Genomic DNA, 26,641 nt, shown 5'->3' with positions numbered 1-26,641 from the left:
AACCATAAGCCAACTGTTGAGAAACACTAAGTCGTGTAGGTTGGAGATGTCACACATTGACATTATAATTTGAAGTAAATGTGTAACTGTGTGGTTAAGTAACAAAATAATAAACATCACAAGCAGAGAAACAAGAGGAAGTGATCTCAGTGCCAGTTATGATACATTTGAGTACTCGGAAGCATCGGAAATTTGACTGACATACAAAACCGAGCAAAGGCTTGTTAATTTTCTCTTATCGGAGTGCTGTGAGAACATGTGAGCCGCTTCAACAAGTGAAACAGTGACGGTTGCGTATTTCGTATAGCATTACATTTAATGTTAAACGAGAAAATTGATTTAAATTCTCTATTTTGCTGAGTAAATTGTGATATTAATAATAATGTTGAAGCTAAAACACATTACTTAAGCGCATTTTACAGTGCAACTCAATGAAAGCACTTTCTGCATCGTTTCTATATATAAAAATAAAATAAAAAAAACAGCCAGTACCAACACAGAAAATCCTAATTTTGTCTCCCAGTAAACGCACCTAGATGCGCGACAGATCGCTGTGTGGAGGTGTACGAGGAACATTGAATGCACCATTATTTCCTGTTCAAAGGATATATCGTCAGTAGAAGCCAAAGGCTCTAATGTATTTTATGTTCAGGTATTTTCTTGACACTCTGTTTGAAACTTGTTTCCTGAGCTATAGCTCGATAGAAAGCGTTCCAGCGATGTTTTGGGAATATTTCGACGCGGCTCGACGACTCGGAAATTCAGCGGGCTGTACAAGCGAGGTAATGTTAGCAGAGAAGCTAATGTGAAGCTAGCTGAAGCTAACTTACAGTAACAGCAAACTAACGCCAGTGTTTTGGTTTGTTTGTCTCTTGGATTGTTTAGACACAATGATTAACTGGTATGTAGCATTTCAGCTCCCCGCTGCGACTTTACACTGTCGGGAAATAACTGTGAGTGTGTGTTGACGGTAACGAAACTAACGCTATTCATCAACAAGTGCTCCTTTATTTTGCAGTGTGTGGGTGCCGGGCTATCTGACAGTAAGTTAGGAACCAGTCCCTCCAGTCCGGGCTTTGATAGCGCATTGATAACCCATGATATATGACTGATTCACCTAGCTGTCGTTATCTCCCTGCTCCGTAGGTAACGATTGCCGTCAATGTCAAGAGTTACATAACGTTCATTGGTAATCTTTTTCACTGGCAGCCGTTTTGACGATGTCCTATTTTTGCCCCGATATCAACGGTTTTAACATGACAGTTTGGGACAGATTGTGTGGGGGGTGTGTCTCCAGCCCAGCAGGTCTGGATGAGTCAGGGCATTACTCGTCCCCATAAGAAGCTTACACACACACACACACACACACTCACACACACACACACACACACACACACTCAAGCATATACACTTGTTGACAGATATTGACAGGGAGAGCACAAGTCACATTCATCCTCTAACATGAAGTGGATAAAATAGCAAAAATACCACATGAACGTCCTGCACCACATTCCAGGCATTATTAGGATTAATGTCACATAGCAGCATGTGTCAACATAGTGGCAACAACTTCTTCTTTGGCTCTTCTAGGCAATATGAGAAACCCCCAGTAGTCAGGATGGGGATTTATGAAATATTGGACACAAAACCAGCAAGTGGAGATTAAAACTGAAGACTAGGCACAAGAAAATGTAAATCCTTCCCTTGCAGAAGTTGGCCCTCTATATATATTTATATTTATAATTTTTATTTACAGAGCACTTTTCAAAACACATGTTACAAAGTGCTTTACAAAGACAAGTTAAAAACAGACATGAAATAACAGATAAAAATAATGTTAGAGAATTACATAGTTCTGTGCAATTAAAAGACAGTTCAAGGGAAGGTAAAGTTCAGGTAAAATCAGGAAAGGCTCTCAGATAAAAGTAGAGATTTAAAAGAGATCACTGACTCAGCCGACCTGATTTCCTCGCACAGGTTGTTCCAGGGCCCTGACTGCAAACGATCTATCCCCCTATCACATGTGTGAGAGTCACTGCAAAAACTTGTATGTTCAGTGCTATTTCCACACTTGCATTGCATGTAAATGGATTATCAAGACTGGGCTGTAAGCCAGATCTATTGGAGTTTGAGTAGAAGCATGATTGTGGATGACAGAAGGGCTGATGACAATGATGGACTCACAATGATGAGTGTAGTTTTTGGACTTTTCAGTCTCCTTTCAAATAGACCAGAACACAAGACACCTCACCAGAACATTTGTAGGAGCCATGTAGGAGTAGAGCTGGGCGATATGGACCAAAAGTCATATCCAGATATATTTAGGCTGAATATCGATATATGATACATATCCTGATAGTTTTATTGCAAAGTGAGAGCAAATGTTCAGTCAAAGCCAAATATGACATGTCTCAATTAGTTTTATTGAAACTGTTCATTTAAGTGAACATAAATACTGTATAACAACAGGAGTACCTTTTTTAAAATCAAAACTCCATAAAGTGCACATTTAAATAAAAAAATATCTTAAATAAAAATAGCCTTTGAAATAAAATAGGCCAATCTTTTTTTTTAAATATACATATTTATTATAAATATCTAAACATAAATGTTACAGTGCAGTCCGAGGGTATTGGTACATGTGCCCCTATGGAGTGATGACGGCTGACAACCACATAGGGTACCTCTCCGAAATGGCTCAAAGATCCGAACCTGGTTACCTGGTCTGACGAATCAACTTTTCTGCACTGATGGAAGAATGTCACAATCATAGATTTTTTTTCCATGATTTTAAATGTACATACTGGTGGGAGGAGATGTCATTGTTTGGTGTTAATTCAGCTGGCATACACTGTGTGCATTTAGGATTGCAACGGTCTGAGATTTTCAAGGTTTAATAAGTGTTCCAGAAAAATATCAGGGTTTAACAGTATCACAGCATACAATTACATAGTAACAATAACAATTATTGTTATTTTTATTATGGGTTGCACTGATCCTTTAAGGGATGAAAACATTTTTTGTTTGAACAAACACTTTTTACATGGAAGTATGAGTATAAAAAGTCTCCCTTTTGAAAATAATCATAATAGATAAGAAAGCTGTACACCTCCTGTTCAAACACAAACTTGATAAACAAGCAATAGAACAATATACTACTGTATATGCGTGTTTTGTGCATGTTGACATGTCTGACAGGCAGTTGAAGGAGATGCGCATGCGCTCTTCAAGCTTTGATAAGCAAATGTAAACAGTATGATAAGCACGTTCTACCGTGAAACCACTGCAGCCCTAGGTGCAATACCTCTGATGCCTTGATCCCAACTTATTAGCTCTGCTAACCAAGTCTTATTACATTAGGTCTGAGTTGCCTGTGTGAAAGAGCTAGAGCTGGGCTTGGATCAAAAGTCATATCCCGATATATTTAGGCTGAATATCGATAAACAATATATATCCCAACATTTTGGCGCAAAGTGAAAGCAAATGTTCAGCCAAAGTCAAATATGACATGTCTCAAGTAGTTTTATTGAAACTGTTTATTTAAGTGAACATAAATACTGTATAACAGGAGTACCTTTCGTTAAATCAAAGCTCCATAAAGTGCACATTTAAAAAAAAAAAAAATCTTAAATAAAAATAGCCTATGAAATAAAATAGGCCAATCTTTTTCTGAAAAAATATGTTTATATGAGGAAAAAAATGATGAACATTACAAAAGAACTAAATATGACAAACCCTAGTAAGGGCAGCATTTATATATAAAGAAAGAAAAGAAGAACTATATCGATATATACGATATGGTCTAATTCCATATCTCATTTAAAAATATATCGATATATTTTTGATATTGATATATCGCCCAGCCCTAACTCAAATTAAAGTCTACTTCTAGAAGACGTGACCTTTCAAATTTTATTTGTGCTGTTGGCAATTTCCAACCATTCCCCTTCCCTTAAAACCTACCAGGGCAGGTTGGTTTTTGATATTTTCTGTTTTTATTTATATTTTACACAGCTTCCCAACTTCTTTGGAATTGGGGTTGTAACAAAATTTGACATTTAACATCTGGTCAGATTCTTATTCGTGTTTCCATATTCTTTAATAGGGTATATATTTAGTTAAACGATAAGCCCAATTCTAGGGGGTATTTTCTCCTCTGTTACAGTGTGTGCTGCTGAATTTAAAAGCCTAAAAGGAGCACAAGAATGTAGGCAGCACATTTTTGTGATGTTGTTGTTGTGCAGTAAGGTATGAGATAATGTAGATAATGTATGAGAGGTTTCATGAAAGGAGGATATTTTCAGACTCTTCATAATGGCCTTCCCAACCATCAGGTCTGACCACTACTTGCCATTCCTGAGAAATAGGTTTCCTCCTTTTTCATCTCTCATCCAACTGCAGGCTGAGAGACAGCAGGAAAGGGGCTCTGAAGACAACGGGTGCACCTACTCTTTATTGGAGACACTTTTAGTTATATTGTGTTGTTTCTAGAATGTCCACCCACACACAAACAATTACACCTACCATGTACCCACTTTTGGGTTCACTATCATTGTCACTCGCAGCATGAACCCTCCCATCTGTAACCTTTTTTTTATATATGCAGGAAGCCTTTCCTCTGGTGAAAACAGGAACCTGTCACTTTTCTCTGGACAACAAGGAATTATGTGACCCTTCAGAGGTGCACCCAGCTGAGGTGACAGGAGGGCTGGGCGATATGGACGATATATATCCCAATATTTTTATCACAAAGTGAGAGCAAATGTTCAGTCAAAGTCAAAGCCAAATATGACATGTCACAAGTAGTTTTATTGAATCTTGTTATTTAAGTGAACATAAATACTATAACAACAGGAGTACCTTTTTAAAAATAAAACCCTAACCCTAACCCTAACCCAAAGCTTCATAAAGTGCACATTTTAATTAAAAAAATATCTTAAATAAAAATAGCCTATGAAATAAAAAGGGCCAATCTTTTTCTGAAGTAAATATATTTATATGAGAAAAGAATAAGGAACATTACAAAATAACTAAATATGACAAACCCTAGTAAGGGCAGCATTTATATATAAAATAAATGTTTTGGAACTATATCGATATATGCAATATGGTCTAATTCCATATCATATTCAAAATATATTGATATATTGATATATCGCCCAGCCCTAGGTGACAGGAGGGAAGGATTGTAATGAATGCACTCAAGTATGATGCACCAGTTTACCATACTGGTGCTGGTCTATCTCAGGTGCAGATTGGGTTGAGTTGTAATTTATTAGTAGTAGTTTGTTGAGGTTGCACAATGTCATATACCTAAAATAGTCAAATGGCTGAACACGTAAGTGAGGGACATGGTGCTTTGTACACACCTGGGTGATTCTCACGAACATGGTGCAGCTCATAGCAAAAATCCAAGAGCATTAAATACATATTTGCTTTGACCCTTTATAACAAACAATCTAAAGTCACTGTTTAATAAGAATGTATAATCTATTGAAACATTTTAAGGTATTTTCTGACATTTTTAGAGACACTGAGCAAAATTCATTATCGTAACACATTTACGTAAATACATTTAATAAAAAAAAACAATGAAAGGGTTTTTTGGTTGTTTTTTTTTGGCAAGCACATAAATATGCTCAAGGGTAGCTGGTATCACCAAAATGTATTTTATTAAAACATACACATATTTTAATGCAAACAATTCTATCATTACTGAACATTTAACCACTTTTTCTAATCAATTTTCAATCAGATTTGGTCTTTATGCATTGTTAAAAATCGTTATGTTTGATTATATTCTGTTAAATTATACATTTTGAAACGATTGTATATTTATCTTATAAAGTTTATTAAATATTTATTGTATATAAGTGTGGGGAAACCATGACACAAAATATGTTTAAAAATATAGAAAATATTTTAACACAAAGCAATGAATTGGGCTATATATCACTCATATAAAAGTGAAATGTATTTAGTTTAATAAAGTATGTCCTTATAATCTTCACAGACATAACTTAGACTTGCTTCATGAGAGTCACCCACCTACATCGTCCTGAGAGGAGGTCTAATCAGCCAAACTGAAGTGACCTGAGTGTATGTACAACTGGTGTTAAAAGCATTTAACCTCAGCAGAGGACATCACTCTGACAAACACGTTGAGTGCTGCAAAAGTGAAAAGTGAAAACTACAAAACAACGTGCCAGCTGGGGCTTGTACCTTTGCTGAATCTAGGATAACGATTAAACTAATACAGTAAAAAAACAAAAGCATGATCAGTTTTTTATTTTTGACAAAGCTGTCAAAATAAAGTCACCACAGAACATTAGCAGCCAGAATTCACCGTCATTTGTTTGATAATCTCCCCCAAAGTAAGGCTGCATAATGAAATACTACTACTACTAGGGTTGTCACGATACTAAAATTTTCAACTTGATACCGCTACTCAGGAAAATATTCGATACTCGATACCATTTTCGATACCACAAAGATAAAAACAAAGACCCCAAAATTATTAACAAGAAAAATGGTGAAATATTTATAATAAAAAACAGTTGTGCAAAAAGAAACTGCAACTATGATAACAAGCATCAGGTCTGAGGTAGTGCAAAAAATAAATAAATACTATTAACAATTAGAACAATATTTTGAGGTTGTATGCTGTGCACAATATTAGGCAAGCTTGATAAGTTGACTTTTCTCTGCTTCATTCTGGGACTTCAAGAGAGAAAATAACACTTTTCAGTCACCAACATTTATGTAAACGTATTAACTCTATGCTTATGTATACTGACACTGTGTCAATTAACGTAATATGGGCATACTACATGCCTGGTCTATTTATTTACGTTGTTTATAATCATTAATGTGACGTCAGCCTTTAGTTGCTAGCTGCGGCTAATGGCTAATAATACCACGGCCAACATTAATGCGAGCCACCGGCCACGATAACATCAGTAATAGGTACGTTTGAAATGAAAGGTCGGGGGGATATCGATACTTTTGAAAATGAGTATTGTATCCGGATACAACGTTTTAGTATCGATACTTTTTTGAGTATTGATACTTTTGACAACCCTAACTACTACAACAACCTCCTGGGGCACAGTCCATCAACAAGGGTTCTCCTAGAATATTGGTCCTGAAGCAACCTCTTCACCTGCCCCCATCCTCATGGCATCTGTTTCCATGTCTGGGCGCCAGGTGTTTCATGGTCTTTTTCATTTCCTTTGGAGATTCCACTTGTGAAATTGTGTTGTGATGTTTGAGGCTGGTTTGTGGAGATTCTCTTCCTCTGCTGGCATTTGTTCAGTCTGTTGCCACAGTTCTTTGTTGCTGATGGTGTTAGATAGAGCTGCAACTATTATTCGATTAATCAAACAATAATCAAATATTAAATGAATCGTCAACTATTTTGATAATCAAATAATTGGTTTTGAGCAGTTTTCAAAGACAATAAGTCCAAATTCTCTGATTTCAGCTTCTTCAATGTGAATATTTCTGTTTTCTTTGTTCCTTTATGACAATAAACTGAATATCTCTTTGGTTTGTGGACAAAACAAGAGATTTGAGGACGTCATCTTGTTGTTTTGGAAACACTGATTGATATTTTTCAACATTTTATTGACCAAACAACTAATCGATTATTTGTTTAAATAATTGACGGATTAATCGATAATGAAAAATATTCTTAGTTGCAGCCCTAATATGTACATTTTAATATATACATTAATTCCAAACTTCTACAGTAAAAGTTCTATAGTAAGAATTGTAGAATATTTTATGATAATAAAATTAGTATTTACTTGTCCATTTAAGGTGGAACATCTCCTGTAGTTGAACATAGTTAAGTGTAATAGATTATTCTTATTCAAATGATTTGGAGCTGTAGTTTAGATTATACACTATTGAAAAGAAGAGTGGTTATATTATTCACTCTGCTGTGGATACTATAACCCCTATACAAGGGTTACTACCCTTTTGATTTAATTTTCATGGCCATGGCGGTTTCTTGCTCTTTAAAAGCCAGATGTGAAAAAGATGTTTGGCCTTGAGTAGGCCTAGTCAGTAACCACATAACAGTGACACATTTTATGGATGTCCTTAAAAGAAAAGCAAATATTTGTGATTAGATGTACTTTTCTTATTGCTAAATAATGAGGATAGGTTATACCATCTGACAGCCTCAGAGCTCGCTTGAAAACCCTTAACTGCCAAGAGGCCACTCATCTTTAATATCCACTCCAGCATATCAGGTGATAATAAGGTGGAAGTTTATGTAAGGAGAAGGCGTGGAAGATATTTGACTTCATCCAGCTGCTAATGAAACCACTCTTGAATTTGTCCAGCAGGATGTAAGGGGACATTATAATCCTGTGAAGTGGGAACAAAATGAGGGAACAGTATTTGTACCAGACGGAGCACCTGGTCTTGTAAAACAGCCTCTTATTTCTTGGCTGTTAATAACCATTTACAACAATTACACCACATTTCTGCCCATACTTTGTGGTTTGAGGGGCTTTTACAATATACAGGTGAAGATGACTAAGATCAATACTTTCCACTTTTAGATTGTGTGCTTATTAAGTTAAAATATACCACTCAATATGCAACATACTAAACTGACTTACAGCAACATGCCCAAAAGTTTTATTTTCTGTTGAAGTTTGTTATGCTGTGCATGAGTCCATGAGGCTGACGACTTTTCTCCTCTCTAACTTCTGGGTTTTTTTTCAGTGAGAGACATGGACAATTCTGTCACCCTGTGGCAGTTCCTTCTCCAGCTCCTATTGGATTCCAGTAATGAGCAGCTGATCTGCTGGACCAATGAGGAAGGGGAGTTTAAACTGCTACAGGCAGAGGAGGTGGCCCGGCTGTGGGGAGCCCGTAAGAACAAGCCCAATATGAACTATGACAAACTCAGCAGGGCTCTCAGATACTACTATGACAAGGTAAACACATCCTATCTTTACAGCATCCTGTATTATAAGTATGTTATCACCATATAGCCACATTGGGTCAACCACTGACAGCTCTGCCCACAGAGTGTTTTTTTCACATATTGCAACCTTGTCATTCCCACAAAAACCTGATTGGAAAAACTCCCTAACTAACTCCCCAGTACTCTATCTATCATTATTTAGGGCTGTTTCCACTACCCGGTAATAGCCGGACAATACCCGGAATGAGGCGGGTCTCACTCACCGAAACGCCCCTAATTTGAATACGAGCAGTCCGGAGCCGGCTTTTGTTGGAACCTTTTTAATCTCTGTTGAAGAGCAGGGTCTTTTTTCTCCCCTGAACAGCCTGGTTACTGATTGGATAGATTGCTAAGCAGGATGTGACGTAGTACTCTACACGACAACAACACACGGCATTTGTAAAAGCCGGAGAAGCAGTGTTCCCAACTTAGCGACTTTGTTGCTGAATTTAGCGACTTTTCAGACCCCTTTTGCGACTATTTTTCAAGAAAGCGACTGGAGACAAATCCAGCGACTCCTTCTTACTCTTCTTAACGAGCCGCTAACGAGCCGAAGGCCGACTCGTTAAGAAGAGCCGCCGTTAGCGGCAGTTAGCTACAGTTAGCTCTGTAGCAGTACAATGTGTATGTGCTGCTGCTGCAGGAGGTGTTCACTTAGCGATCTCTGTTTGTTTACAATAAGCACCAGACACTCTGTGAATTAACGGCATCGCTAACTGTGCACAATCACTATGTTTATGATCAGCGGAGACTCTGTGCATAATTAGCCATGCTGCTTTCAGCTGCTGACGTTGTGCACAGTTAGCGACGGTGAAAACCATATGTCACCTCCAGAGTCTCTAAATCCCTCTGGGAGCTAACTTGTAGTAGACACACACAGAGTGAGAGGACTTTAGAGAGGGTGTGGCCTGAGACTTTCCCGGTGGCCACTTTTCCCCCCTCGTGGAAACACAGCTTTTGTCAGACATAACTTACCAAATGTTTTTCATTATTACCCAAAGTAGACAGCTGCCTGTGAGTCAACCCTAATATAATGATACCCTTAAATGTAATGATTTGGATAATGACAAGGTATTTGTGTTTTTAACATATTTCCTGAAAATCTGGAATAACTATTACCACTGAACGAATGAGCTTTATTCAGATGTGCAGCCTTAAGGATGCTTTGCTATGTGCTTAATATTTTTGCCAGAGAATAAACATGAAGTGAGCTTCTCATGAGATGGTGTGGTGTGCTCATATGCGTGAGATTAGATTTTTGATTGTCAGTCATAAGCCAATTACATGATGCCTTAGTTACATAACCGCACATTTTTGGAAGCAGCAGCTGGAGACTCTGAAGGTTCTGTTTTCCTTCACAAAGCTCCACCAACGAGTGCACCAGCAAATGGCAAAACACAAGTTAATTGGATGGTTAAAGTCCACTGCTCAGTGATGTGAGGAAGTGAGGGAGAGAGCTGTCTGTCTCCCACTCTGCTTGTGGTTTGGCAGAAGCACAGCATGACCCTGTGGGCGTTCTGGGCAGGGCTGTTCTGGTATGTTTGGCTGCAGCATTAGTGGCTGCTAGTTTGGTACAGACAGGAAGGACCGAGCTGTCCCACGTACAGGGCTTTTTTGTGGTCTCACTCGTCTATTTTTTATCCTAGTGCCTCTTTGGTAGAGGCAAACTGCGTGACGGAAAACCTTGTTTATGCTCTCACAGTAGCCTTCCTGTCTAGATGATAATGATGTACTTTTTTACTTTTTATTCACCAAGAGTAAACAATAATGTGTTTTAGGGCTGGGCGATATGGACCAAAAGTCACATCCCAATATATTTAGGCTGAATATCGATATACGATATATATATCCCGATATTTTTATCGCAAAGTGAGAGAAAGTGTTCAGTCAAAGCCAAATATGACATGTCACAAGTTTATTTATTTTATTGAAACTCTTTATTTAAGTGAACATAAATACTGTAAAACAACAGGAGTACCTTTTTTTATTTTTTAAATCAAAGCTCCATAAAGTACACATTTAAATAAAAAAAAATATCTTAAATAAAAATAGACTATGAAATAAAATAGGCCAATCTTTTTCTGAAATAAATATATTTATATGAGAAAAGAATAAACATTACAAAAGAACTAAATATGACAAACCCTAGTAAGGCCAGAATTTATATATAGGAGACTGTTCATATTTTTAAGAGCAAACTGAAGACTTATCTTTTTAACTTGGCTTTTACCTGAACCATTTTTAGAGATTTTTCTGCTCATGCATCTTAGTGTTATTACATCTTATCTTTTATTTATTTATTTATTATATATATATCTTTTTATCTTATTTTGTTTTATTTTATCTTACTTTATTCTTTATCTAATTTATTTCTAAGCTGCCTCCAGTGTTTCCTCACTGCTCCATGTTGAGATGGAGCTTCCTCAGTTCCTCAGTTTGTGCTTTGTTTTTAATAGGATGGGTGGGATGAAGGTGGGTGGGGTGGAGGGTTGGGGATGGGCGGAGGGTGTTTGTTTCTATGTTTCATTATCTTTTTATTATTATTACTTTCTCCTTTTTTTTATGTAAATCGCTTTGTGTTGCATCTCTCTTGAAAAGTGCTATACAAATAAAGTCTGATTGATTAGAATTAACTATATCGATATATGCAATATGGTCTAATTCCATATCACATTCAAAAATATATCAATATATCTTTTATATCGCCCAGCCCTAATGTTTTTTACTTTTCTGTGTCTTACAGAACATCATAAAGAAGGTGAATGGTCAGAAGTTCGTCTATCGCTTTGTGTCCTATCCTGATATCCTGAAAGGAGATGTTGCTACCCGGACAGAGGGCGGGGATGTTAGTGCTGGGGGCCTCCCTCACCTAATAAAGAGGGGAGACAGCACCCTACAGGAGGCGGAGTCTGGTGACCGCAGTAGCACAGCACCTCTGGGCCCAAACACCAAGCAGTCAAACCGGAATGACTACATCCACTCCGGCTTATACACATCCTTTACCCTCAACTCACTGCAGAATGGACGTCAGCTCTTCAAGTCTATTAAAATAGAGAATCCAGCAGAGAAGTTGGCTGATAAGAGGGCTCTCACTGCCACAGCCCAGAGCCAGGAGCCTCAGCCACAGCAGCCAACTGCTTTGCCATCGGTCATCAAGTTCGGAAACACCCCCCCAAAACCAGCACCAGCACTGTCTGCTCAGGTTACCATAGAACCCACCCTGATGTCCAGCCACCTGGATTCACTGCAAGCTGCACCCCTGAGGGCCGAAGACATCACACACTCCACCCAGTCGGTCTACTCATTCGAACACATCCGCCCATCAGAACCAACGTTCAGCCTACCAGACCTGACCTCGGCCAGCCCGTCCCCCAGCCTAGTGCCTGACTCATCCCAGGAGCTGGTGATTGACAGCGACATGGAGTCTGGATCTTCTCAGCCAGCAGATGCTCAGACGCTCGATCACACAGATGCTCAGGCGCAGGAGAAGGCCAGTACACATACAAACACATCTCGCACAGGAATAAATCCGTCCTAGAAATTAAATAATGAATCAAGAAATTAATTAGCTACTGCGTTAGTCATTTTGTTTACATTACATGTGACTGTGGCACTGCCAGTTTGCGTTTACAATGTAAGAAAAATGTTCCAGATTAAATTAAAATCCCTAACTGATTACTGTATTGTATTGTAAAGAAATAGTGAATCAATGAAATGCACACTGCAAAAAAGGTGTGTCTAAAAAAAAGACCAAAACACTAAATCTGAGGGAAATGATCTTGCTGCATGGACAGATAATTTCACTTGACAAGATTTCTTAAATTAAGATTCAGGGTTCGTACGGGTGCTTGAAATCCTTGAAAATGCTTGAATTTTAATGTTGTATTTTCAAGGTTTGAAAAGTGCTTGGATTTTGGATAAAGTGCTTGAAATTCTTACTGTATTTCTCATGCAATCTGACTATAGATAACCACATGTTCAATGAAAAAAATAATAAGTTGAATACTGATACAAATACAAACTGTACTTTTGGTTGTTAAACGTGTAAAACCATTGCTGTCTGTATGGTTGACTGAAATTACCCCTTTTAGCATGTAAGTACTCATTTAAAACATGCAACTTACAATCGTCCTGGAAAAGCTTGCAAATAGACCTTGAAAAGTGCTTGAATTTGACCACTCAAAAAGTGTATGAACCTTGAAGATTATTAAATCTAGAAATAAGCATGTTGTACACTTAAAATAAGAAATTAACTCTTAAAACAAGATCAATTAAAGCTGCAAGCAGCAATGAACTGGCCCGAGCAGAGTGACCTGACAATTATTTGTTTCATACCAAGATAAAAAAAACTTTAGATTTAGAAGTGTTAGATAATTCATCTTGGTTTAAGAGTTAATTTCTTATTTTAAGTGTTCAACATGCTTATTTCTAGATTTAACAATCTTAATTACAGAAATCTTGTCAAGTGGAATTATCTGTCCATGCAGCAAGATCATTTCCCTCAGATTTAGTGTTTTTATCTTGTTTTTAGACACCTTTGTTGCAGTGCATGTAAATCTTGTTCTGTCTCTCTTGTCCACCAGGTGGACAGTGGCATGGCTTTGTCTGGAGATGAGACCAGTTTTGTGGATGCTGAAACCAGTTCATCCTCACTGAGCAGCAGCACCACAGTCAGCACTCTGAGCTCAGGAAAGGCACGCAAGCCACCCAAAATCCTGCAGATCAGCCCGCCAACTCTGCTGGTCACCACCTCTGACTTCTCCCCCATGAACCTGTGCAGCCCCTCGCTACCCACCGCCTCCCTCACACCAGCAATGCTACAGGTGAGAGCGTGGACGCCTCCTCATTCGGTAGTAAAATACATCATTGAGCTAAAAACACATTTCAGCAAAACATTTACAAACATTTAGCTTAAATAGGTTTTTCAAATACACATAAACAACACTTCAAATCAGAAGGTACAAGCTCTGTTTAACTCAACTTAACTCTGTTTCAAGTATAAGATAAATGTAAATATTGTCATGCTAGTAGTATGAAAGATGAACAATGTGCAGTAGAAATGATAAATATGTGCCCCACTTTGTGACCAACATTTTTTTTACCAAACCCTTTGAGATGATTAAATAAAATCTGATGATATATATATATTCTGCTCATGGTAGGCTTTATCATTAGAAAATAACTTTAGGACACTGTGATGTTGGGTTGATCATTTACTGAATGCTTATTAACAGTCAGTAATAGTTTTATTACAAGACAAAAGAGCAATTATCTATTTCTATGCTCACTATAGACTACTTAAGAATTGCAACTGTTTTTAGTGAGGCCTATAATTATTCCCATACTTTTTTGTTTTTTTCTGAGTTTTAGTAAAGATTATTATTTTTTCCTCTAATTGCCATGTAGGCCTCGCTGTTTCATCTTATCACATGTTCAATGATCTAATAATATTTGTGAACACACTCATACTGTATCTACAATGGAAAACCAAGATTTAAGTGTTTGTTAATAACCAGCTTCATGATACCAGTTATCGAGGCTCAGCCGAGCCAAGCAGCCCAAAGAGAGCCATCATAATACAGACCTAAGATGCAGTTACATTTTTAAAGAACTCTCTCCAGCTTGCTTAAATGCTGGCTCACTTGCAACACTTGCATTCCCTCTTACTGTCTTAGCTTCTCCTTAACCCATTTAGGCCTACAACGCCTGGAAAAAATGCCTGTCAAACCTCTGGGCGATTTTAAAATAGCCCTCTAAAACCTGAAGTTTTTCTGTAAATTCAACAGAAGTTTCAATGCTTCCTACTAAGTTATACATTTTACAGCCTCTGTAGCAGATAGAAATGAAATTCAAAAAAGTATTTGAGAGTTTATAGCTGTTATATGTGAGCTCCCTCCACTATAGTTGTCTTCCGCCATGATTTCAGTTCTGGAAAAGTCCCATGTTGCATTGCGACACTCCGACATGTATTCTCATTTTGTGTCTTTTTTTTGTAATTTGTGTCCTTCTTTTTTGTCATTTTGTATCTTTTTTGTTCATTTTGTGTCCTTTTTTTAAGTCATTTTGTGTCTTTTTTTTCATTTTGTGTCTTTTTTAGTCTTTTTTTTGGTTATATTTTCTTTGAACATTTTGTGTCTTTTTTTAGTAATTTTGTGTCTTTTTTTGTTCATTTTGTGTCTTTTTTTAGTAATTTTGTGTCTTTTTTTGTTCATTTTGTGTCTTTTTTTAGTCATGGTGTGTCTTTTTGTGTCTTTTTTTTTGGTGATGATTTCAAAGTTTGGAAAAGTCCCATGTTGCATTGCGACACTCCCACATGTATTCTGATGCATTTCATTGGCCAAGAGACCGAAAATAGGCGGAAAAAACTGCAAATACTAGAAAACGACGTATCTGCTTTCCCGGTTTTAATGGTAGAATAACACAACAGCGCCCCCGGTTTTAAAGGTAATGCTTTCCCGGCTGAAATGGGTGAAAGATAAAACAAGGACATAAAAGGAAAGAGGAATTCCAGCATAATTTCAATGGAAGCATTTCGCACTAGTAAATGAGCTGCTGCTGCTGAGCTTTAAATATATTGTTTTGGATTATATTAATGTCACTGAGTTTTGTTTAGCTTAGGTAATGTGTTGTAGCTATATTGTTGCATTGACTTTTTTCCTCTGAAAAATGCAAAGTGCCATAGTCTTTATGATGATGATCATTTTCTTCAGGCCCCCACGAGTTAAAACAGAGTAGGGGTGACTTAATCTAATGTCTTTGACATGTGCCATTAATCATTTAATATTCTTTAAGCTGCTGCAGAAAATTATGAATAAAAATCACATCTATAGTGATTTTTAGTTTTCAAATTCAGTTAGTTTTAATGACTTTTAGAGTGAGTTTGCTAGTTTTAATTAGTTTTTATTTTTTGGAAAATGCTTAGTTTTAGTTTAGTTTTTATTAGTTTTAGTGTTAGTTTTAGTTTTTTTGTAATGGGCTATTTGTTGGGTGCCAGATTCAATAAGGTCACAATAAATGTTTCCTTTATTTCCTTTGTCTGATCCATCTCAGCCCCAATAAGTTTATTAAGTCATAAAACCAGATAGATGAAATAGATTTCATATCAACCAAAAAGGTTTACGTATGAAAAAAGTTGACGAAAACGAAGGACACTTTCACTATAATTTTAGTTAGTTAGTTTTAGTTCATTTTGTGACCACAAAATACAGTTTCAGTTAGCTGTCGTTTTTCAAAAAACTCATTTTTATTTTCATTTCAGTTAACGAAAATGTTTTTTCAATTCTAGTTTTCATTATTTTGTTAGTTTTTGTTAACTTTGATAACCTTGTAGTGAATTAATGATTAGGTGTATTTTGCACTCTGTATTATCCATCCTTCAAACATAGTTTCATTATAATTCAGTCATTCAAACAAGTGATTTATCAATGACAGGTTTCTTTTTTAGAGTTTTCATCATGAAGGTTGTACAGAGCTTAGTTCTGCCTTTTGAAGTCATAGTGTGTTAACATTTATAGACGTATCAAATAATGTGAATAGAAACTTTGTCTAAGCAGACAGAACCTCCAGCATTTACTGAAAGTGACCAGCAGGTAGCAACAGTGCAGCAGTAATCCATAACGCCTGGCTGCTTGCTCTTGTTTTCCTTGTCTTTAGTTGATCCCAGTTTAGCTGTTTGTTGACCACATGACTGTGTGTGCTACTGTGTAGAATTTTGAAGTCTATTAGATTTGCTGATACACACAGTGTTGTTTTTATTTTGTCCCTCCCCAGCAGGTCAGGTCAGGTTTGATCATGAGATCCAGCGTCAGACTGCCAGTCAGCTCACATATGAATGAGTTTCTGTCCGTGGTTTGTCTTCTGTCAGTCATTATGCATTGCCTCTTCTTCATATTGGAGGTTTACGATGAGTTCTTGATGGTCAGTGCAGATGCTTATGAGTTAAATCAGATGATATCTTGTAAACTGACCCATTTCTGAGTATCTTTAAATTGAACCTCACCATTCATTCTCAGAATAAGTGAATAAACTAACTTCAGTAGGGCTGCAACTAACGATTATTTTCATTATCGATTAATCTGTTGATATTTCAACGATTAATCGATTAGTTGTTTGATTGATATTATTTATACATTTTATTGACCAGTGTTTCCCAAACCACAAGATGATCCTCAAATCTCTTGTTTTGTCCACGGACCAAATAGATATTAATTTTATTGTCATAAAAAGGAGCAAAGAAACCAGAAATATTCACAATCAAGAAGCTGAAATCAGAGAATTTGGACTCATTGGGCCTCATTCACCAATATCTTCTTAAGAATCTTCTTAGATTCTTTCTTAAGTCCTTCTTAAGAAGATTTCTAAGAAGACCCTACGTCAGATTCATCAACGTGTTCTTAAGCCGCTGAATTGTTCGCAGCCGTGTTCTTAAATTGATGAATGCAATCTCCTCGTATATTGAGCGGGCGTGCCAGGTGATTCTAATTAACATAGGATTAGCATAGGTAACCGCCCATTAATGCCCATAAAAGGGCCCATAAAAAGGAGTGCAGGGCCGTGTGTAGACGCCACACAGAGGAAACACAAAGAGAATGCCTAGAGCAAAGCGTAAATCTGTTGGAGCACAGGTAAAAAGAAAAAAAACTTTAGCAGTTCAGAACTAGAAGTTCTGCTGCAGATCACTTGGAGGAAGAAAATTAAATTTAGCAGCCTTAGTGCAGGTTGCAACCACACAAACAATTTATTTCTGGAATAATACCTTATATATATATATATATATATATATATATATATATATATAAAAATGATAACTAACTGAAACTGTATTGTGTGGTTACAAAACAAACTAAGATTATAGTGAAAATGTCTTTCGTTTTCGTCTTTGTGAACTTTTTACATACATAATGCAGTGTTTCTGTTTCTCCACCGCTGAGTGTGTGTATTCCTGCTTTGTGGGCTTCCAGGAGAAGCACGAGTTAAATCACCGTAATGACACCATGTTGGCTGCAAAGAGCAACTTCTCAGCTTTCAGAAACATTGGAATTTCTCAGATCGTGTAAACTGTTCAGTTATTATGGTAATCCCAAGTGCACTTGCGCAAACATGTCACCGCCGCAACACTGTAAACTTTTTTTTGCGGCGACGCTAAAAATCCAGCAGCGAAATAAAGGCAAAATTTATTATGACCGCTTTGAATCTGGCATCCAACACATAGCCCATTACAAAAAAATCCTAAAACTAACACTTAAAATAATAAAAACTAAACTAAAACTAAAGCATTAAAAAAAAAAAAACCCTAAACTGAAACTAGCAAACTCACTCTAAAAACGAATTAAAACTAACTGAATTTGAAAACAAAAATTAAATTAAAACTAAAACTGATGAAAAATCCCAAACTATTATAACTTTGTTGATGACAACTTCAAGTATGAAAGCATATAAAGCATTTGTAATAATTAAATAAATCATTGAAACATTTTGCATCAATAGTGAAGCTCAGTGTTTTTAAAAATGGCTGTCATAACGTTTTCATTGGTCACTTGGTTGGAAACGATAGTCCTGCCCCAAGCCCCTGGAGTAAGAGTGGCTGCCTCTCTGGGACCAGTTTTTCTGGCTGAGAGGTGGATCATTGGCTGTCCAAATCCTCCGACAGGCCTTCAAACTGTAAGGCTGAAAATAAGGTTTTTGCCTTCAAACTGTAAGGCTGAAAATAAGGTTTGTGGCTCCATTCCGACATTTTTTCTGTTTTTCTGGCAAACAATGGCTCTTCTGTTAGTAAAAGTTGCCGACCCCTGTATTAGACCAAATAACATCTTCATAAGAGGTCACACCTTCCAGTGATTGTTGATGGTTGACACCATTATGGAGAAAAAATGTGTCCACTGACTGACATATGAATACTTGACAAAGTACTCAAAACCGCTTCTGTGGTTGTTCCCACTACAGACTCACAACGTGGACCCCACACTGTCATGGCTGGTAATAAACAAACTTTTTGGGTTCAAGATCCTTCAAAATTGGTTATTAAAGTACAACATGCTGTGAAAATCTCAAATCAGCCAATATCTGTCATTCTGTTGGCTCCAATATAATCTTATTAAGTCTTTCTTGTTGATCTTCCCCCTCAGACTCCCACACTGCTGCTGACTCCAAGTCCTCTGCTGTCCAACATCCACTTCTGGAGCACACTCAGTCCAGTTGCTCCCCTCAGCCCAGCCACACGGCGCCAGGGAGCCCACCTGTTCCAGGTTAGTACATGAGAGTATATGCCATCTTTCTGCTCTCATCTAGTGTCATTTCTTTTCTGTCTGTCTGTCTGTCTGTCTGTCTGTCTGTCTATATGCTATGGTTGTCACAATACTAAAATGTTCAACTCGATACCGATACTCAGGAAAATATGCGATACTCGATACCATTTTCGATACCACCTGGATAAAAACAAAGAGCCCAAAATTTAACAGAAATATTTTTATTAACAAGAAAAATGCAACAGAGCCACAGGTTAAATATTTATAATAAAAAACTGTTGTGCAAAAAGAATTTGGAACAGTCTTCCCTACACAATAAGGGAATGTCACACCTACTCTTCTTTTAAAGGAGATCTGAAACAATGGCTCAAATCGCATCAAAAGTGTGACCACTAACTGGACTTGAGATGACTTGAACATTACTTTTTATTGCATAGTTATATCCTGTCTGGGTCTGCTATGTGTTGTGTTTAGACCTGGGCCGATAATCAATAAATCAATTAATCGCACGATAAATTAAATGAACTCAATAATTTTGCCGGCCTCGAGATATCGCCATGCGCATGCGTGTTTGTTTTCCTCGTCTGTTGCCTCCAAGCAGGCTGGATGACAGGAGGGTTCACTCTGTGCTCGATCTCAGCACCTGGGCGCTTTTGTTCCATAGCAGAATGAGCGGAGTGAACCCTCCTGTCAGTCATCCAGTCTCTTTGTCTCTGTGGAGAAGGCTGGGCCGCTAGCATTGGCTACACACAGAGTGCAGCAGGTGAGCCTCGTGCGGAGCAACGCGAGGAAAAAAGATGATTGCAAAGCCAAATGCCACAGCCCCGGTGTGGGAATATGTCGGTTTCAAACCGAATGAAAAAGGTGAGCCCATCAACACACGGACGAGCCTGTATGCCGAATTTGTTCAAAAGTGGTGGCAACAAAAAAAGCCACCACAACAAACTTGCATGCCCATCTAAAGCAGAACCACCCGACCCAGTTTTCCCAGCTGGGGAAAAAAACTGCACCTGGAGATGCAGAGCCTTCGTCCCGACAGTCAACACTGGTCGACAAAGTAAATATAAACGCTGTGCGCTCACAGAAAGTGGAGTTTGCTACATCGCAAAATAAATGCTGCCCTTTAAAAAAAAAAAAAAAAAAAAAAAATGTTTGTTTTATTTATTTAGGATATTTAAACGTTCTTAAAATTACAATTACAATGGTAAAAAACACTGAGAAATAAAAGTGTATTGTATTTGAAAGGGTGTGCATTCTTATGATATATTATCATGTTGACAATAATATCGTTTATCGGCAATAATTTGTGGGACAATATATCGTCCAGCAAAATTTGTTATCGTCCCAGGCCTAGTTGTGTTGTGTGTGTGTTGTCTCCTCTATTTGTATCTAACCTATGTACTTGCTGTCTTTTATATTTGTATTTTTTTTTAAATTTTAGGGACTACGGATGCAAACTAGCAGCCTTGCTATAATCCGGCATATTTACAAAGATGTTTATCGATGTTCATTAATGTGCACTGTCCCTATCCAAAAATAAAGTATTCGTATTCGTACTCTAAAAAGTGCCGGTCAGAGTTGCTCTGATTTTCTTTTTTTAACAAAGGCCTCCTTCAAATAATAGCCTGCCCCTATTATTAGCCGGGTCCCAAACTGATTTTATATTAATAGAAGCCCCGGCTACTATGTGAGGAAATACATAATAAATAAATAATAGGTATTTGTTGTGGGCCGTATGAACCACAACAACCTGCTGCTCAAAATGAATTGCCCCTTGTGGGATTAATAAAGTTGTTTGAATTTGTCTAAAGCATCCCAAATCATTCTGATCTGTTCCAGTTCCCGTCGGTCCTCACCCCTCAGTTCCAGATTCCTATCCACAGTATGGATGGAACCAACACGCCGGGCCCCATTTCCCCAGACCCTCAGAAGACATAGGATTAACCCCCCACAGCCGCTGCATTTGGACCCAGCCAGCCAGACGCTTTCCCCTTTCCTGCTCCATCTTCTGCTCTCACACAAAGGACAGTTCTATGGGAGCTCAGTCATCGCCATTCCTCACCACTCTGGTGCTTTAAAGTACTCTGCCACAGAACTCACACTACAGTCAGACCTGTGGAGGGAAGGTCTGGAAAGATGTTGGCAGTCCAGGTTTGACGGATGACGTTTCATATTCTGTTTGTTTCAGAGCATTTACACCCTGAGGATGCTATCCTGTACTCATACACGCTGATGCCATAGTTCTTTATGCACTTATGGATTCATTTTGTCTGGCTTTTTGGGATCCTAAGTCACAACAGTTGAAAAGAGAAATACATTTCCATGGCAACAGCTGTTGCATGTTGATTGAACCCTGAGCAGCGACAATCTGGCTCTTACCCGGACACACAGACCAGTGGAAATGCAGATATATGAACCTTTTCTTTTGTAGAATTTCCTTCTTATCTTGTGCAACAGTGTTACTGCCAAAAAAGACCCATATTCTGTTGTCAGTTAACCTGTTTGCTCCTCCTCTGACAATACTTGTGTTCCTTTTCGTGCTTTGTCCTTAACTTTTACTCTTGTTGAAGGGTAGTGCTTTAACCTGATAATGTGCATGTTTACCTGCAACTCTTATCTCTTACCCAGCTCTCAACCTCGCCTCATCTGCCTGAGTGTGTACTGTTTGCTGCTCTGAAATGTTGGCTAACTATTGCCATATCCAACAGGACTTTTACCTTGACTTTCTTATCGTGACATGTGGCCATATTATTCAGAGCTGAACCTTTAACCATGCCTCTAATTAACTGTTCTAATGTATATATATATATATATGTACAGTAGAATAACCCTGACCGCCAATGTGGCCTGGTCTGCCTCCAGCCAGTAAGCTTTGAGGTGGTAATGACAGAAAGTGAAGCCATAACAATTTCTGTGCATCGACTCTGCAAGCAACACAGAAATCCTGTATTTCAGCCACCTGCTCTCGACCTACAAATAATTAAAAGCTACAACTTGTTTTTGTGAGTTCTAACATGTCGATCTGTGAGCAGCAGAAGCAGACTGGCCTTGCATCAGTTCATTTTCCATTTCCAGGTGCTATCCACCGGCGTAGACCAAAACGCCTCTGGACGCAACTGGATAGACGCACAATCAGTCAAAGCAGCAAAATATGTCAGAGTAGTGTTTGACAAACAAATCTTTCTCATCAACAAAAGCTTAAAGTGTAAGCTTAACAGACTGTTCTACATCCGTCATCATCAGACCCGCCCCATGTCAGATCAGCGGTTGTGATTGGCCCAGGCCTGGTCGACAGGAAGACAGTCTGTACAGGGCGGGGACCAGATGCATCTGAAAAATACTTGAGCTCACAGATTGGTCTGGTTCCCATGCTACGGCGGCTGTTTCAGGGTGGATTTTGTTTAATCCTGTTTATAGACGTATAGATAACCAGCATCTGGCTCTAGCTCTAGAGCGGTACATACTGGGGTTGTCACGATACTAAAATTTTCAACTCGATACCGATACTCAGGAAAATATTCGATACTCGATACAATTTTTGATACCACAAGGATAAAAACAAAGACTCCAAAATTTAACAGAAAATAAATTAAATATTTATAATAAAAAACAGTTGTGCAAAAAGAAACTGCAACTATGATAACAAGCTTCAGGTCTGAGGTAGTGCAAAAAATAAATACAATAAACAATAACAATTGGAACAATATTTTGAGGTTGTATGCTGTGCACAATATTAGGCAAGCTTGATAACAAAAATAACAATAACTTAACTTAAGTGTTCATTCCTTGGCTAGGTATCGATACTTTTGAAAATGAGTATCGTATCCGGATACAACGTTTTAGTATCGATACTTTTTTGAGTATCGATACTTTTGACAACCCTAGTACATACAGTATCTAGTAATTTTGTATATTTCTCAAATTGTCACACTAGCCATGAAAGAACAATCTGATCAAATAGCATCTTGATTGTCAACAAGTCAGCTCTGGTTCCTCTGCTGTAAATGAATGGGCTCTGATTAATGTTGCTTGCAGCGTCCGTGCAGTTATTTTATCTCAGACTAAACCTTCAAATCTTAGTAGTTAGACTCAGAGCAGTCTAGCTTTAACCATTGCCAAGCCTTAGCCATCTAAAATATCCAACCTTTAATCGTGCGGACTGTAGAAACCTTCTGATCCCCCACCCATTATCAGCCATGAAAGGTTTGCACCCGTTTTGTAAATGACTTTGAAGCCATAAGTCTGAAACACAGACTCAAAAGGAAAAATCCCACATTTCTGTGCTGTTTAATGTGGAAATTGTACATCATACTTGTTTACATGACACTTGGATAGAACACACTTAAGTGTTTCTTGACCTAAGTGTCCCTTTCTAACCCAGGGATGGATGACCAGCGAATCTTGTAGGTCTCATGCTCATTTGTACTCTGACAGACATTTGCCCCCTCAGCCTGCAGTCCATCACATTGATATACGGTGCCTTACCACAGCCAAGCCCAAGTTTAGCTCCAAAATGTTGATGGAGTTCTATCATTTGAAAGTTAGTATAGAACTAACAGTACACGACAGCGTTCCTGTTTGTTTTTATGCCATATCTTTGCGAAGACCAAACCAGAGCCCCAGAAGTTTGGAGTAAAACTTCACAGGGATGTTGTGTGTGTGTGTGTGTGTGCACACTGCAGCGCATGTGGTCCACAGCTTATGTTTGTATTGCAGGACCTTCAATGTGCCGCCATGTTCTTTGGGATGCACAAATGTACATACAGGCAGCAACATGGGTTAATATGCAGAGCATGTAAATCTAATCAGGCCATGTTTTAGAGTCGGCTACCATGTCTCTTTCCAACCTGCTTATAAATGTTTGTGATAACAAATTTACTCAGAAATATACAAATATATATATGAATATATCTATAAAACCTGTTTATTATTTTTTGTGTAATCTTTAAAGGTGCTGGTAACAACATTCAGAGCATATCTATGGCTGTCGTTCTCATTCCTAACCTGTCACATAGGGAACATGGTGTTTATTAACACACTGAGTAGCTTTGAGTGACTCACATGCACTAACATGCACAAAGAACAGAACACACAGATGGAGTGTGACTTCATTACATTAGGGCTGCAACTAACGATTATTTTCATTATCGATTAATCTGTCGATTATTTAAACGATTCATCGATTAGTTGTTTGGTCAATAAAATGTATAAATAATATCAATCAATGTTTCCCAAACCACAAGATGACGTCCTCAAATCTCTTGTTTTGTCCACAAACCAAAGAGATATTCAGTGTATTGTCATAAAGGAACAAAGAAAACAGAAATATTCACATTGAAGAAGCTGAAATCAGAGAATTTGGACTTGTTGTTTTTAAAAAAAAACGCTCCAACCAATTTTTCGGTTATCAAAATATTTGACGATTAATTTAATAATCGATTATTGTTCGATTAATTGAATAATTGTTGCAGCTCTACATTACATTACTTGTATCTTTACACATATTAATGTTCTGAATGCCGTTTAAAGCACCTTTAATTTCCTGTAACACCAATAGAATTTTAAGATTAATTTCTATTTTTGTAACGGCCAGATAGTTAGTTGTTCGCTATTTTGGGGTTCTCTGATTTAATGTTCTCTTTTGTGCATGTGTTTCTTTGTTGTTATTCCTCTTGTGTATTTGGGAGGCGGCTGCCCCATGCTGGCATTTGCTATATTTGGGATAAAAAGCCTTACGGGAAGAAATCTAAATCTATGTTTTATATGTAAAGTGTTTTGATAGTGTTGATATTGTACATGCAAATGTTGTGATGGAACGTTTGCACTTAAAACTTCGGGGTTCCTGTAGTATTGGATTCTGTCGCTTTTCTATGACTCAGATCTTTGAAATGTTGTTGATGTTTGCATACTGAGAAATGTATATTTTCCCAAAGGGAGGATAAAATTATGCACTTCGTATTTTATACAGTAAATCTAACCTTTTACAATATAGATATATATAAAACATGATTTACAACAATTTGAGATTAGGCACTACCACACAATATTTATTTATTTGAACAAGGCCCAATATAATTGGTTGTTTATATTGCATTTTTGCAGTAATTTTGATAAAAAAAATTAGCTGGATAATAACCCCAAAGCCCATTTGAAACTTTCCTCCATTAAGTCATGTAGGAGTTATTGTTTGCATATTTCTTCATTGGTATCTTCTGATGATGTTTTCCCTTCGACTTACCTTGAAGTGTAAAATCTCCTGAAATGACCAGTTCTTGCTTTCTTCTGTCCAGTTTTCTATTTGTTTGATGCTTTTTTCAAATGTTTACAAGCTGCTTGTCTTAAGTGGCATTTTGATGTTTGAGAGTTGTAGAGGAATTGTTTATAATGAAAGAGATAGATGAGACCAATAATAAAAAAAATCTTTAACTAATCACATCTATGTATTCTGTCATTACATCAAATGTTATTGTCTGAGAGCATCCTGTATAGTAAGACTTACCAAGGTAATAATATTTTTGGATTTTTCATTAGTTTTAGTTTTAATTTCGTTGAGATTTTTTGTTTTCAGATTCAGTTAGTTTTAATTAGTTTTTAGAGTAAGCTTACTAGTTTTAATTAGTTTTTATTTTTTTGGAAAATGCTTAGTTTTAGTTTAGTTTTTATTAGTTTTAGTTTTTTTGTAATGGGGTATTTGTTGGGTGCCAGATTCAATAAGGTCACAATAAATGTTTCCTTTATTTTCTTTGTCTGATCCATCTCAGCCCCAATAAGTTTATTAAGTCATAAAACCAGATAGATGAAATAGATTTCATATCAACCAAAAAGGTTTATGTATGAAAAAAGTTGACAAAGACAAAAACGAAAGACCTTTTCACTATAATTTTAGTTCGTTTTGTAACCACAAAATACAGTTTCAGTTAGTTATGGGTTTTTTTTAAAAACTTGTTTATATTTTTATTTCGGTTAATGAAAATGTTTTTTCAATTCTAGTTTTCGTTATTTTGTTAGTTTTCGTTAACTATAATAACCTTGGGACTTACACAGGCTGATGAGTCATATTTTAATAGTCGCAACAAAATCAGCTGCAGAAGTTGTAATTAACATAAAATCATAAGGGCGTAGGTTCTGCTTCAACATTGGGATGACGCATATTAAAAAATTTAAACACTTAATTTCCTGCATTCTGGTCAATTTGTATTCACCAATTTCTGTCTTTTTTCTACATCAACTTATGGTGGAAATGTCTTTATTTGTGGAAATTAAAACACTAAATTCACACTGCTAAAAAGGTGTGTCTAAAAACAAGATAAAAACACTAAATCTGAGGGAAATGATCTTGCTGCATGGACAGATAATTCACTTGACAAGATTTCTTAAATTAAGATTATTAAATCTAGAAATAAGCATGTTGAAC

At 37.2% G+C, this 26,641-nt stretch overlaps 1 protein-coding gene across 2 annotated transcripts; it reads left to right on the top strand.

Annotated features, from left to right (window-relative positions):
* The first annotated feature begins 563 nt into the window (after positions 1-563).
* elk4 (ETS transcription factor ELK4) lies at positions 564-24,989 on the top strand. Of its 2 annotated transcripts, XM_059328616.1 has the most exons (7): positions 564-782; positions 8,740-8,954; positions 11,727-12,473; positions 13,567-13,806; positions 18,926-18,958; positions 19,108-19,227; positions 21,067-24,989. In XM_059328616.1, the coding sequence occupies exons 2-7, from the start codon at positions 8,748-8,750 to the stop codon at positions 21,163-21,165; spliced, it is 1,446 nt and encodes a 481-aa protein (XP_059184599.1). In that variant the 5' UTR covers positions 564-782; positions 8,740-8,747; the 3' UTR covers positions 21,166-24,989. The 2 variants fall into 2 exon arrangements, with proteins under 2 accessions (XP_059184599.1, XP_059184600.1); XM_059328617.1 differs by lacking the exon at positions 18,926-18,958.
* Positions 24,990-26,641: the final 1,652 nt, after the last annotated feature.

Source organism: Centropristis striata, chromosome 3, assembly GCF_030273125.1.
Source record: "Centropristis striata isolate RG_2023a ecotype Rhode Island chromosome 3, C.striata_1.0, whole genome shotgun sequence".
Classification (NCBI taxonomy): Eukaryota; Metazoa; Chordata; class Actinopteri; order Perciformes; family Serranidae; genus Centropristis; species Centropristis striata.
The sequence above is the reverse complement of the archived record's forward strand: the minus strand, read 5'-3'. Positions and strand labels throughout refer to the sequence as shown.